Source organism: Camponotus vicinus, unplaced genomic scaffold (assembly GCF_025532165.1).
Source record: "Camponotus vicinus isolate PSW18456_S1 unplaced genomic scaffold, iyCamVici1.0 SCAF_11, whole genome shotgun sequence".
Classification (NCBI taxonomy): domain Eukaryota; kingdom Metazoa; phylum Arthropoda; class Insecta; order Hymenoptera; family Formicidae; genus Camponotus; species Camponotus vicinus.
The window spans coordinates 5,296,481-5,311,033 of record NW_028141947.1 but is presented as its reverse complement, the minus strand read 5'-3'; the positions used below and the strand labels follow the sequence as shown (position 1 = coordinate 5,311,033).

General features: G+C 28.6%; 2 protein-coding genes and 1 pseudogene across 2 annotated transcripts in view; all 3 read left to right on the top strand.

Annotated features, from left to right (window-relative positions):
• LOC145962218 (aminopeptidase N-like) overlaps window positions 1–6,639 on the top strand; it is a 29,871-nt gene extending 23,232 nt beyond the window's left edge. Inside the window, exons 2-9 of the mRNA XM_083083188.1 lie at window positions 604–688; window positions 1,179–1,543; window positions 3,280–3,560; window positions 4,401–4,591; window positions 4,811–5,152; window positions 5,239–5,308; window positions 5,436–5,540; window positions 6,496–6,639. Of these exons, the coding sequence (XP_082939314.1) occupies window positions 604–688; window positions 1,179–1,543; window positions 3,280–3,560; window positions 4,401–4,591; window positions 4,811–5,152; window positions 5,239–5,308; window positions 5,436–5,540; window positions 6,496–6,639 (1,583 nt within the window). The remainder of the gene's footprint in view (window positions 1–603; window positions 689–1,178; window positions 1,544–3,279; window positions 3,561–4,400; window positions 4,592–4,810; window positions 5,153–5,238; window positions 5,309–5,435; window positions 5,541–6,495) is intronic.
• Window positions 6,640–9,804: 3,165 nt separating this feature from the next.
• On the top strand, window positions 9,805–12,361 carry LOC145962217 (uncharacterized; annotated as a pseudogene).
• Window positions 12,362–13,328: 967 nt separating this feature from the next.
• LOC145962216 (uncharacterized) lies at window positions 13,329–13,841 on the top strand. The gene has a single exon (XM_083083187.1). It carries the CDS (start codon window positions 13,329–13,331, stop codon window positions 13,839–13,841), a length of 513 nt encoding a protein of 170 aa, XP_082939313.1.
• The last annotated feature ends 712 nt before the right edge of the window (window positions 13,842–14,553 follow it).

Genomic DNA, 14,553 nt, shown 5'->3' with positions numbered 1-14,553 from the left:
GGATCGACCGGTGGGTATGTATAAAATGAATTTTCCCCTCTCTCGTAAAAAAAAAAAAAAAAAAAAAAAAAAATAGGTGAGTGAGCGAATGAGAGAGAGAGAGAGAGAGAGAGAGAGAGAGAGAGAGAGAGAGAGAGAGAGAGACAGACAGACAGACAGACAGACAGACAGACAGACAGACAGACAGACAGACAGACAGACAGACAGACAGAGAGAGAATGTATGTGTTCGCATGTGTGTCTGTATGTGTATAGCGAGCAGCTGATCGCAGCAGGCGCCCCGCGTAAGCACCCGCGTCTGACGGTGAATCGCGCCACCCTTGCCTGCCTCTTGTATTCGACCCGTCATACGTTAACTACTTCCTTTAATAATTCGAAAACTAAGCTTCGGACGAAATTTTGCCAAAGGAAAAATCGTCTTAGAATTCGGTCAAGATTATGTTCTTGCAAAAGCATATAGTTATTTAGAATCACCCCATATATTAAATATATATATATATATATTTAATATATATATATATATATATATATATATATAATTATAATTATTATTAATTTATAAGTATTATCATCTTATATTCTGATATACATTTTGTAAATGTAGTATCCGGTGTATTGCGTATGGTTACGGAAGAAATGGTTACGGAAGAAATATTTTGGGAGACTATCCGTAAATATGTAGAGAATAAGTAAGTAATATACTCTACTACTATAATTATTGTACTATAGAAAACTAAATATGATGAATGATTGATTATATTTCATAAAAGCCTCAAATTTTATAGTTATTTTTATTTAAACTTATACATCTCGTTCATACTTTATTATATAATCATATACAATTTCTTTTAACTTAAATTCAATGTCATTACATATTCAAGATAAACTTTCAATTTACACATACACTTATCTTTTAAAAATAATTAAGTTAGGCTATTCCTAGTTAAATTATAATTTAAACTGTAGCATATCAAATATTTATGAAAACTATAAGTCATATGATTAATTACATAATTATTTATATAACTAATTCAACTAAATAAAAAGTATAATTAACGTAGCAATTTTATATATTGTGTTAATATTATGTTAATTTTATATGTTTTTATACTCATATGTTACTTATAATACTTTTTGACACTTTGACAATAAATTTTGCACAAATTTTTGTAACTTTAGCAAGCCTGCTAACTATTTTGATGAAGTTGTAAAAAATCTTTCCACACAAGAATCTGCAAACAATTTGTATTTTACATGGCTGATAATTAAATCTTGGAGAGCAATATTATCGCAAAAATATTATCCTGTATTGAAAATAACACGAGAATATAATTCTCGTGTAGAATCGATACAGGTATCAACGCACAATTTAAATAATTTAAATAAGTTGGCGATTTATAACGTACCTATAACGTATACTACACAGACGCATCGTCATTTTACTGGTGCTTTAAGTAATATTTTATTGCACTCTTTTCTAAAATTTGGATTACGTTTGACTTTTAAAGAGGATGGCTGGATAATATTTAACATAAAACAAACTGGTAAATATGTAACAAATTTATCACACTTTATAATGTTTATAACATAATGAAAATTTTATGTTATTTTAATTATATATAAGCTCCTAAATTATCTAAACATTTTCACTTGTTATATATTTAAAATGATTGATTGTAGAATATAATAATAATTATTCTGTTATTCTCTAAAAGTGAATCAGTGTATTATTACTAAAAAACAGAAAATAGTCACTGATATTATAGCAGTTATAAATACAGTACTAACTGTCTCAATCAGTATCAGTAATATTTTATTTATATCTAATATTTTAATATTTAATATTTAATATTTAATATTTTATTATATTAAAAATTTTATTTTACTTATATTACATGCATGTTGAACTTGTTGTCTTAAATATAATGGATAATGAATGGATCATTTTCGTTTATTCGCCGGACATTGATTTATGTCCGATTTATAAAATCGATTTAATATCTGAAGTTTCTCTGTTCAGATTGTATCAGAAATTAAATCGAAGTAATATTTTTAATTTTATCTGTCGTCCTTTGCAAACTTTAATTCTCATGACTAAAACTTAAATACGAAAGGGACAGCGCATCGTAGCGGTAAACGAACGAACTAGCGATTACTAGTTTTATAGTGAAATTTACTTCCACTGACCATAATCAGTGAGATATGAAATGAAGTAACAAAAAATAAACGTTTCCACTGAAGAAGGGCGGTGGGAGGGGGGGGGGGGGTCAGCGAAATACTCGTTGATTCTCTTGTCAATGAAATCTTATTTTACTGTTGAAATTAGTGATATTTTCATTGATTCATTTTTAGAGAATACATTATGATTTGCAAAAAAAATATATATTTCTTTTTGTATAATATTAAATAACAAAGTTATTTATTCTTACAAATGTATAGTAAATTTAATAATATATCTTCTGTTAAATTTAAACATGTAATTTCAGAATTTCATTAAATTTTTGAGTCTACAATGCATTTAAGTCTTCAATAAAATTGTGTTTGTTTTGATATTGTATATTATTAGGCATGGATATTTTAATTAAAGTTTAACTACAACAAAAACTCCTTTTATTTTGCTTAAACAGTTTCTTTTAAATGCATAATGTAATTTAAAGTAAGATATAATTCATATAGATGCTTTGTATATATAAAAATAAGATTCTTTTCATCTAATTAATAAATGTATTATTTGATAATTTAATCAACTTATTTACCATGTTACAAACTATTGCAGATCAATTTTATTATCAATTTTATTATTTTGGTTATATATACATTTTGTATTAAGTAGCATTTTGTGCGCGCGCGCGCGTATGTGTGTGTGTGCATGCATTTGTGTGTAAATTTTAAGCTACATTTTAAACCATTTATAATCCACCATATAACACGAAATATAATTAATGATTATAAAAAAGCTTTTTTATTATAGTTTTAGATTATGTTTTTATATGAATATATAGATAAAAACAAATAATATTACATAATATAATAATATTTATTCATTATTTATATAATTAAAAAGTTAGTTTATATTTATGTAAAATTTTTTGTACAATTATTATACATACTCAGTTTTAGTGCAAAATAATCTTATATTTATATTTTACAATCTGTTTTTCTATTTATTTATAATTTTTGATACCTTTTTTATCTGGGTTAATGTACAAAAACAGATATTTGTATTGAAAAACTGTCTGAAAGAATTATAATCGCTATATAATTTATTTGTTATCGGTAGGATATTTTCGAGTCAATTACGATATCGAGAACTGGCGAAGAATTGCAAGTTATCTAAATTCTGAAAATTATATGAAAATACATGTTTTGAATCGTGCCCAAATTATCGATGACGCTTTCCACTTAATGATAACAAACCAACTTAATTCCACTGTATTCTGGAATATTACGAAATATCTATCACGAGAAACAGACTATGTGGCATGGTATCCCATGTTCAAAGCCTTGGAATATCTGTCCAATATCTTTCTATTTCAGGAAAATGTATATTTTAATATCAAGGTAATAACAAATATTATAAACAATATCAACAGTGATGTATTAAATATATTAAAACGCTTTAAACATATTACTTATTACACATATTAATATTATGTGCATTTATAACAATAATTATTAAGTACTTTCCGAAAAGATACATACAATAAAATACATGTAGCTAAAAAATTTGATTACGATTTTTAAACATATTTTGGATGAATGATAAGTATCTATTTAATATTCGAATAGAGTATATACTAATAAAAAGTTGGAGAGGAAAATGGAGAAAAATAATGGAAAAAATTGTTACCATTTTTAATCACAGCATGATATTCATAATGACGATTTAAATATCATTAATTTTTAGATAGAAAATTAGTAGGAAACATATATGTACATTATCTGTGTGTTTAATACACACACATTAATACACACAAAACAGTTAAAAAGTTATTAAATTATACATGTATGTCTATATGTCTACAAAATATGCATTTTTGTATGTATATTTTGGTATATTATGTTTATATGGACATGTGTGCATGTGTTAAGCATGTGTGAATGTGCACGTAAGAAGAATTCAAATTTGTGTAAATACGTATACAATATAAGTATAGCTATATAATAGATATCTTTATAAAAAGAAATTTAGAGTTGTTTACCAAGACAAAACGTTCTTAATATATAAAACCATGTAAAATACATTTCCGCAAGATATCTTTCGGTATGGCAAAATATAATGCAAGAATCGGAAAATATAAAATTTATATCAAGTAACAATATAAATACATATAAATATATATGTATATATATATATATATATATATATATATATATATATATATATATTTATATATTTAGGAGAAAATGCGAAACTTACTATACAATTTGCTTAAAAAACTTGAATACGATGAAGTTTCTAATGAACACGATCTTACAAAGAGATTAAGAATGGAGGCTGCGAAATGGGCATGTAATCTTGATGGTCGCATATGCATAGAAAATGCCCAACATAATTTAAATCGACATCTCGCAGATCCCGAAAATAACACGTAATTTTTCTTATATATTCTCGGTTATTTTAATTTGATTGTTTTGTAGATACATGTGCAATGTTTATTACATTATTTATATATCAAAATTATATATCAAAATTTAAATTTATTTTGTTATGTTATGAAATTATAATTTGTTAAATTATTTAATCAAAATATAAGATTAATATGTGCAAAACTTTTATATTAGAATTTGTTTTTTGTTAAATCTCGTAGGCTTTTGCCATGGTGGAAAGAATGGACATACTGTCAAGGTTTAAAAGTATTGTACTATTCTCTTAGCTCTTATGAAGATTCTCCTTGGTGGGGAGTATATCGTCTGGGAAAAGAAAAATTTAAACCTAAACTTTTAAAATTTCTCTCTTGCCCTGAGAATTCACAATTTATTAAAGACTATCTAAATCTAATAAAGAATGATAGTACAACATCGATTATGTTTTTAAAAGATTTTTTCGATAAAGATTATATTAATTATTTTCTTTTTACTATTGCGAAGCATGCAAAGAATCCTGTAATACTCAATTTCATATTACATAATCTTGAGCATATAAAACCTAAGTAACACAGTTTTCTCTCCGTAAATATATATCTATCATTCAACAATTTATTTGTGTATCAATACATTTATTGTTTTACTGTTATAGACAAGTCAGCGAGTATGCAACGTTTATTATTATTATTAATCATGTGTATTCCACAAATCAACTCAAAAAGGTAAAAATTGCATGTGCTTATGTACATATATATATATATATATATATATATATGTGTGTGTAAAATAAATAACCATGATACGACATCAAATATTGCTATTTAATATCATCAAAATAATCTGCTTTAGATAAACGACTTCCTAACAGATAAATTTCTTAATGTAACGCAAGTTGAATTAAATGAATGTAAGAAGTTATGGTTTTTTGTGAAAGAAAGTAATATGAAAGTAAAGGTAAATTTTATGAATATCATTATTCTAATATTTCATTTATTAATCAATGATTTTTTTTCATGCAGAATATATTAATGTCACAGTATCACAAAGTAACAAGCAAAAGTTAATGTTATTTAATTTTTTTTAAAATAAGCATATTTTTATTTCTAATTTCCGATAATATATTATTTTGGAAATATGTATTTTTAATGAATGAGAAAGTGGGAGAGAGTGAGCGAGCAAGCGAAAGTAAAAGAGAAAGATAATTTCTTTACTTCGAAATTTTAGTGAAAATCGATTTATATAAATTTTAAAAAGAGAATTTACAAGCTTCAGATTTAAATATTAGTTAGTCTAGATGTTCAGCTCTTAGTTAAATAAATTTAAATGTTTTTCAATATAATTGGGAAAGTATTACGTAATGTGATTCGCATACTTTAATATTACACGAGTCATTTGTTTACTAAAATAAAAATTTAATGAAGATAAATAAGTTAAGAAGAATTAATGCACTTGCTACATATAACAATTATAATATTAAAATATTATAATGATATTATCTCTGTGACAGCTGCAGTTTATATAAATTTCTAATTTCATTTTTAAAATCTCTAATTCTAAATTTTGATTTTGATTTGTCGAAGGTTGTAAAGTATTATTTATAAGCATTCCTTGCAAACAAAAGAGTTGTATAATATAATAGAACACATAGTACAATAGAAGAATGATTTTATTCTCATTTCAGCAAACTTGTAATTTTCATAATCCATAATTATTATTTATTCCTAATATATTTAAGATTATTATTATTATTGCATGTATTATATATATGTATTAAATATATTAATATTATACATATATATATATATATATATATATATATACACATACACGAGATAATATTTAATATAATATTTATTAATAATTATTGGCTATTCACACTAATACTTAATACCGATATAATCTGTTTTAGACAAGCAAATTAACAGAATTAGCAGAAAATTTCAGATGTATGCAGCAATATATTTCAAATATTGACAGCAAGATACAAATGCGCTTTTCCGAAATCAAAAGTCAACAGAATTACTTTCAAAATTTTGTCAAATATCAACAATAACCGTTTAATAATACTAACAATTGTGACGCGAATACATCTATATATCTTTGTTACAAATAGCTCTTTATAATGTTTATAGTTTTTGATTTATTATTTATGCTTATGTGCGTTAATAATATATAATTAAATGCACGTGCATTTACAAGGATTCATTTCAGCCTGCAATTCACTGATGTTTTTATTTCCTTATTAATATGAAGTAAAGCAAAATGTAAATTATATTCATAATAATATTATATATATAATTATAATTAAATTATGTTATATTATAATTAAATATATAATTAAATTAAATGTAAATTATGTTCTTAATTATAATATATAAATAATTATTATTAAATTATGTTATATTATATGAATAGTTTTAATTGTATTAAATGAGAAAGTATCTGCAATGTATTTAACATTATATTATTAATGTACTAAAAATGTATTATCTAATTTAAATTGTATTCTGATTTATTTTTTAAATTGTATTTGATTTGTTCTATATTTGTAACTTTATATGGTAATATTTATTAATTATATTATCTTGAATCAAATTTTTATTATAGGTATAATATAGATATAATAATGCATATTAATATTTAAATAACATCTAAAATTAAAAATTTATAAAACATATTACAATTCTTTAATATTTATAAATATAATAATAACTTTATATATACATATATACATATATATATATATATATATATATATATATATATATATATATATATATAATAAATTATTGTTATAAATTTAATATGTATTATTAATATTTTAAATATATATTATTAATTGTTTGAAACACATGATCTTTGTAAATTTTATATAATTTTTGATTTTTATAATAAACCACATGGCACAATTTTCTCATACATCTACATGTCTATTTCTCTATATTTCTTACATATTTAAAGAAATGTAACATACACCCGCGCGCATTCGTGCAAATATTTACACACGCACGCACTAATGCACACAAATTAATTTGCACCTACTATATAAGCAAATAGCGACATTTTTAATTAAAAAATAAATTATATAATCATGAACCACTTTCTTCCATAATTTATGACAATATTAATTATAGCGATAAAAATTATCAAATTTAATTCACTTGATGTCATATAAAAGTCACAGCTTTCTATTAGAGTGATATACGATATGTACATATATTCGTGAACCGCTAGTAATGTATGTGGTTATATAGTATCCGATTTCAATCTGAGTTCAAATTACGGATGTTTGTTTAAACAACGGCGTTAATTATAAATTTATTTAATAAGTTTCTGTTTTCTGAAGCATCATAAAATATGAATAATTTACGATATTTAAATTATTTATCAAAGAATATTATGTGTTTGTTTAGTTCTCCTCGGTTTAAGTTTAGTTCTATGTCATATATCATATAGTAGTGTCATTTATATGGTAGTATTGAACTTACAAGGAAAGGCACGGAAGTGTCCCCCTCCGATTTTGATGAACTTTTAATGTGTTATTTTCTAGACAAAAATAAGGAACACGTATTTTTTTATACGTGCCCATACGCGTGTCTAGGGGGTAAAACACCCCTTTGAAAAAAATCGATTTTTTCCTTTCGAGATGAATATTTCAGAAACTATAAGAGATAGAAAAAAATTTTCAAATTAAAAGTTAAATGGCTTCAAGAGTACTTTACAATAGCAACAAAAAAAATTTTAATTTTTTTAATTTTTCAAAATACCCCCACCACTAAATATATATTTTTCTAATTTTGAAATTTCTTTATTACCAAGTGAAAGGTTATTTTTTTACAAATCCAACTATATATGATTGTTATGTTTCGAAAAGTCATTTTTCAGAATTAATTATAAACCTCTCTGTAATACGCTATTCGTGTCCGTCCATGCGCTCGATTTTTCGCGCAACACATCTTGTTTTTCTGTAATAAAAGATAACTAACACGGATACATTTATCTATGTAATTATGTTTTTTTCGCGTGCATAGCTAGAATAACATTGATATAACAAATCAAATTTATATTTAATATGTTATAAGATATTAAAGCGTTAAATATAAATAAGCTCAAAATGTATGCATGAAATGACGCACGAGAGTCTAAACTTGTTTAATTTAAGATGGCACAAGATGAAATAATAATAATAATAATAATAATAATAATAATAATAATAATAATAATAACACTTATGTAATTAATATTATAAAAGAAGTAATATACACATGAAAATTTTGTAATTGTAACATACAATTTTATAAAGATCATCAATAAGAGAGGAGGAGAAAGGATAAGATAAAAGAAGATGTAAACATATAATATCCATTTATTAAATCATATACAGGGTATTCCATTTTAACTTTCACACTCGAATATCTCGAAACCATGGCGATTTCGGTGAAAATGTTTTAAACAAAAGTTGTATGGTTTTAAAGGGGCCATAAGATGGTGTCATTAGTTTTACCTTGAAAAGTCGTTTGAAGGTCACGTGAAGGTCACCTCCAACTTTCTAAATGGGATACCCTATATACTTTTGCATATTCTTGTAGCTTGCCTCGAGAACTTTCCAAAACACTATAATTAAATATTTTTTCATTAAGTACTTGTCGAGTTATGAGGCTTGAAATAATTTCTTAATTTTACATAAACTATAAAATATCTAGTAAAATATTCATTTTTTCGATTATCTCACCTTAATACTTTTATGTACAAAATAATGAGAGTAATCAATCGGTGTAAAGAAAACATACAGTTGTTTTTAAGAAAAAACGTGGAATTTGCAATTAACAATTCCATATTTTTTCTTAAAAACAACTGTATGTTCTCTTTACACCAATTGATTACACTCATTATTTTGTACATAAAAATATTAAGGTAAGATAATCGAAAAATGAATATTTTACTAGATATCTTATGGTTTATGTAAAATTAAGAAATTATTTCAAGCCTCATAACTCGAAAAGTACTCAATGAAGAAATACTTTATTATAGTGTTTTGGAAAGCTCTCGAGGCAAGCTACAAGAATATGCAAAAGTATATAGGATGTCCCATTTAAAAAGTTGGAGGTGACCTTCACGTGACCTTCAAACGACTTTTCAAGGTAAAACCAATGACACCATCTTATGGCCCCCTTAAAACCATACAACTTTTGTTTAAAACATTTTCACCGAAACCGCCATGATTTCGGGATATTCGAGTGTGAAAGTTAAAATGGAACATCCTGTATATCATATATATGGTGTAAGAAAACGTTATGTTTAAAACATTTTTTTCATCCACCATCTTTGTAACAATTTTAAACCATAATTTTATTTATGTACATAATTATATCAAATGCATTTACACATTTATATTGTGCAATTGAATTATACAATTATGTTATAAAATTTCTTATTTGTCTATTTAATAAACAGCATTATATATTTATATATGATTTAATAAATGGATATATATTTACACCTTCTTTTATCTTATCCTTTCTCCTCCTCTCTTATTGATGATCTTTATAAAATTGTATGTTACAATTACAAAATTTTCATGTGTATATTACTTCTTTTATAATATTAATTACATAAGTGTTATTATTATTATTATTATTATTATTATTATTATTATTATTATTATTTCATCTTGTGCCATCTTAAATTAAACAAGTTTAGACTCTCGTGCGTCATTTCATGCATACATTTTGAGCTTATTTATATTTAACGCTTTAATATCTTATAACATATTAAATATAAATTTGATTTGTTATATCAATGTTATTCTATCTATGCACGCGAAAAAAACATAATTACATAGATAAATGTATCCGTGTTAGTTATCCTTTATGATGGAAAAACAGGATGTGTTGCGCGAAAAATCGAGCGCATAGACGGACACGAATAGCGTATTACAGACAGGTTTATAATTAATTCTGGAAAATAACTTTTCGAAACATAACTTAATCATATATGGTTGGATTCGCAAGAAAATAACCTTTCATAAAAACCTTCAAATCAAATAACCTTGGTGATAATGAAATTTCACAATTAAAAAAAAATATATTTAGTGGTGGGGGTATTTTGAAAAATTAAAAAGCTAAAAATTTTTTTTGTTATTATTGTAAAGTACTCTTGAAGCCATTTAACTTTTAATTTGAAAATTTTTTTCTATCTCTTATAGTTTCTGAAATATTCATCTCGAAAGGAAAAAACAGATTTTTTTCAAAGAGGTGTTTTACCCCCTAGACACGCGTATGGGCACGTATAAAAGAATACGTGTCCCTTATTTTTGTCTAGAAAACAACATATTAAAAGTTCATCAAAATCGGAGGGGGACACTTCCGTGCCTTTCCTTGTTAGATCAAAATTAAAGATAAAAAGTGATGATTTAAGTGATAGATTGTTAGCACGTACTGTTATACTAAAATTGTCCTGGCAAGAATAGTAGAAAGTGTGCCCGAGCACTTGAATATTTTTGATTAAGTAAATAGATAGACCACCCGAGCACTTGAGATAGATATAAACAGATAAGTGCTCGGGCGTTTTCGGTCCGCGATGTCAAGAGGCAGTGAGAATCTCGGCGTCGTTGCGAGAGCACGAGGAGTTGCAGAAGGATCGCGCAAGTAGAAAGATCGACCCCTTGTATACACGCAGTGTTAATAAAGTATTATATCCTTTTAAGCTCAGAGAAGTGGCTCAGCTCATTTACGATCCCGATATTCGCGATTACGTTCATAACAACTGGCGACCGTGACAGGACAATTTGTTCGCGAAATCGGGAATTAGAATTTGAATCTTTGTTGTGTCGACACCGTGAAGATAGATGCCCTAAAGAAACGAAGAAAGGCGCTTCGTATAGCCTTTACAAAGGCTCTCACTGCGTTCTCAACAAGATTAGAGAGCGACTGCTCAAGAGAAGAAAAGATAGTGGCGTTTCAATTCCTTGAAACGAAAATGACTGAGCTGGATGCAGTACATTCTGCATATAACGAAACACTGTTCGAATCAGAGGCGGACGAGACTGATATCAACAGAGAGTTAGAATCGGGCGATGTATACAAAATTCAGTATCTAACAGCGAAAATGAAAATATCTAAGATAACGCCATCGACGTCGGACAACATATCGAGAATGGTCTCGACGAACACCCTGAAAACGTCGAAGCTTCCTAAATTAAAATTATCAAAATTTGGCGGTAATATTAAAGATTGGCTTCCTCTTTGAAGCCAGTTTAAGAAGATAAGCGAAGATCCTTCAATTAGTGAAGAAAATAAAATGCAATATCTACAACAAGAAATGATACCGGATTCGCGCGCGAACGAGCTCGTGCGAAGTTTCCCGCCTACGGGGGAAAATTATAAAAAAGCAATTTCGAGCCTAAAAAATCGTTTTGGACGAGACAATATCATTGTGGAATTTTACGTGCGCGAACTACTAGGTCTCGTGTTGCAAAACGCAGTAAAGGGAAATAAGAAGTTGTCCCTTACGAGCCTATACGATAAGCTCAAGTGCTACATTCGTTCATCATTGGCGTGACGACGAACAATTGTGCCGCCATGCTGTACCCGCTCGTCAAGTCGTCTCTCTCAGAAGAGGTCCTTCGAGCATGGCAACACAGTGGACAACGGAAAACGATGGAAACAAACGGACAACGTGAAACAATAGATCGACTCACAAAACTTCTTAGATTCCTGCAGTTGGAAATGGAAAGCCAGGAGCGCATCGACATGGCATTGACAGGCTTCGGTTAATCGACGGAACAAGAGAAAATGAAGAAGCTGAAAGGTAAAACAGAATCGACGGCGGAAGGGGGCAGCTAGTGCTAGTGTGCTTCTCGTGGCAAAGGACCAAAGGAGGCTAGAGTGCATTTTCTGTAAGTTAAATCACGATAGTCTAAACTGCGAATCCGCGCGTAAATTAATATTAAATGAACAAAAGGACATTGTTAAGAAAGAAGGCTGTTGCTTTAATTGTCTAAAACGCGGACATATTTCATAAAAATTTAAAGTTAAAGTAAAATGCGATATGTGATCGAGACAGTACGTTCTATTAATGTGTCCGAGTATAATTCGCAAGGAGAACAATTCCGTAATTAAACCGAGCGTTTCTAAATAAGTCGAACGATAACGAAAAGATTGTCGATGATCAGAACCTAGCTTCATTTTCCGAGACGCCGGATGTTTGTTTACAAACTCTTCGAATAAAATTGTGTTCTCAAGCGCGAGAGAAAATTGTAAGTGCGATTTTTGATACGGCGTCACAATGTTCGTATATCCGCACAGATATTGCGAGAGAATTAGGTTACGTTTCGCTTGGTGAATTAAAAGTTTCACATTCGCTGTTCGGCGGAATCAAGTCGGGAAGCGAAATTCACAATATGTTTAAGATACACATTCAGAATTTAGATGAATCGTACGCGTGCAATTTCTCGGCCATGAACCGGGATACTATTTGCGCTCCGATCGCGAGTATTAAGCGAGATGCATGGGTCGATGAATTACAAGCAAAGAATATTAATCTAACGGATATCGGAGGTAAAAGTAATTCTATAGAAGTGCTAATCGGTGCGGATGTAGCCGGTAAATTATTAACTGGTAGGAAATGCGATTTAAAGAATGGATTAACGGCTATCGAGACACGTCTAGGATGGACGGTGTTAGGCAAATTATCCACGAGAAAGAATCCACGAGATCTGACGCGATGGTAATGATAACGACAATGTTCGTGCAGGAGGCCAATCTATGCGATTTGTGGCGTCTAGATGCTATCGGTATCACAGATTCGATCGAGAAAACGGATAAAGCAGCGAGAGACGAACAAACGCGGAAGTTTTTGATAGAGACGGCTAAATTGAACGCGGACGGTCGATATGAAGTTCGATTACCGTGGACGGAAAATCATGAGCTTGTTTCCAGCAATTACGATATAGCGCGCAATAAATTTGAAAGATGTCTGGATAAACTTGCTTCAAAAAATTTATTAGAAGCGTATGATAATGTTTTCAAGGAATGGCTGTCGGAAGGGATTATTGAAAAAGTACCTGACGATGAAATTGACAATTTAGGCCATTATTTACCGCACCGCCCAATGATAAAATTGAATAGTACGACTAAAATAAGACCGGTGTTTGACGCTTCTGCTTCTAAGAGAGGATATCCGTCTTTAAATCAATGCCTCAAAAAGGGCCCTAACTTAATTGAGTTAGTACCTTCGTCTTTGAATAGATTTTGAGAAAGAGAGATCGGAGTAGTGTGTGTCTGATATAAAGAAAGCGTTTTTACAGATAATTGTAAACAAGGCGGACCGGAATTATCTCCGTTTCTTTTGGATCGTAGGCGGTAAAAGGATAGTTTCCAGTCATTGTCGAGTAGTATTCGGTCTAGCCTGCAGCCCATTTATATTAGCAGCGATCATTGAGCTCCATTTATCGACGTTCTTAACATTGACGCGAATAAAAAATCAGCGGAAAAATTAAGAGAATCGTTCTATGTCGACAATTATGTCACCAGTGTAGATTCGGAAGAAGAATGAAGAACGTTTATATCAGAATCCACGACGATAATGAAAACGGGCGGTTTCGAACTTCGTGGCTGGGAAAGTTTACATGATTCGAGAGCTAGCGAAACAACACTCGTTTTGGGAATTTTATGGAACAAAAACAAAGACACTATTTCGGTCAATCCGTCAGTGTTGAATTTGAATATTTCAAGCGTTATAACGAAAAGAGTAATTTTGTCCGCAACGCACAAAATTTTCGATCCTATCGGCTTTACGTGTTCCATATCGTTGTTGCCTAAATTATTGCTTAAAGAATTATGGACGGAAAAGAAAGATTGGGACACAAAGGTCGCGGATAATCAAGCAAGTAAATTCGTGAACTGGGTAAACGAGTTACCTTTATCGAATCGAATCGACATCCCGCGAAAACTCGGCAGGGATGATT

Bases quoted from the DNA above. Each gene is read 5' to 3' on its own strand.
- LOC145962216 (XM_083083187.1), top strand. From the start codon at position 13,329: ATGTTCGTGCAGGAGGCCAATCTATGCGATTTGTGGCGTCTAGATGCT.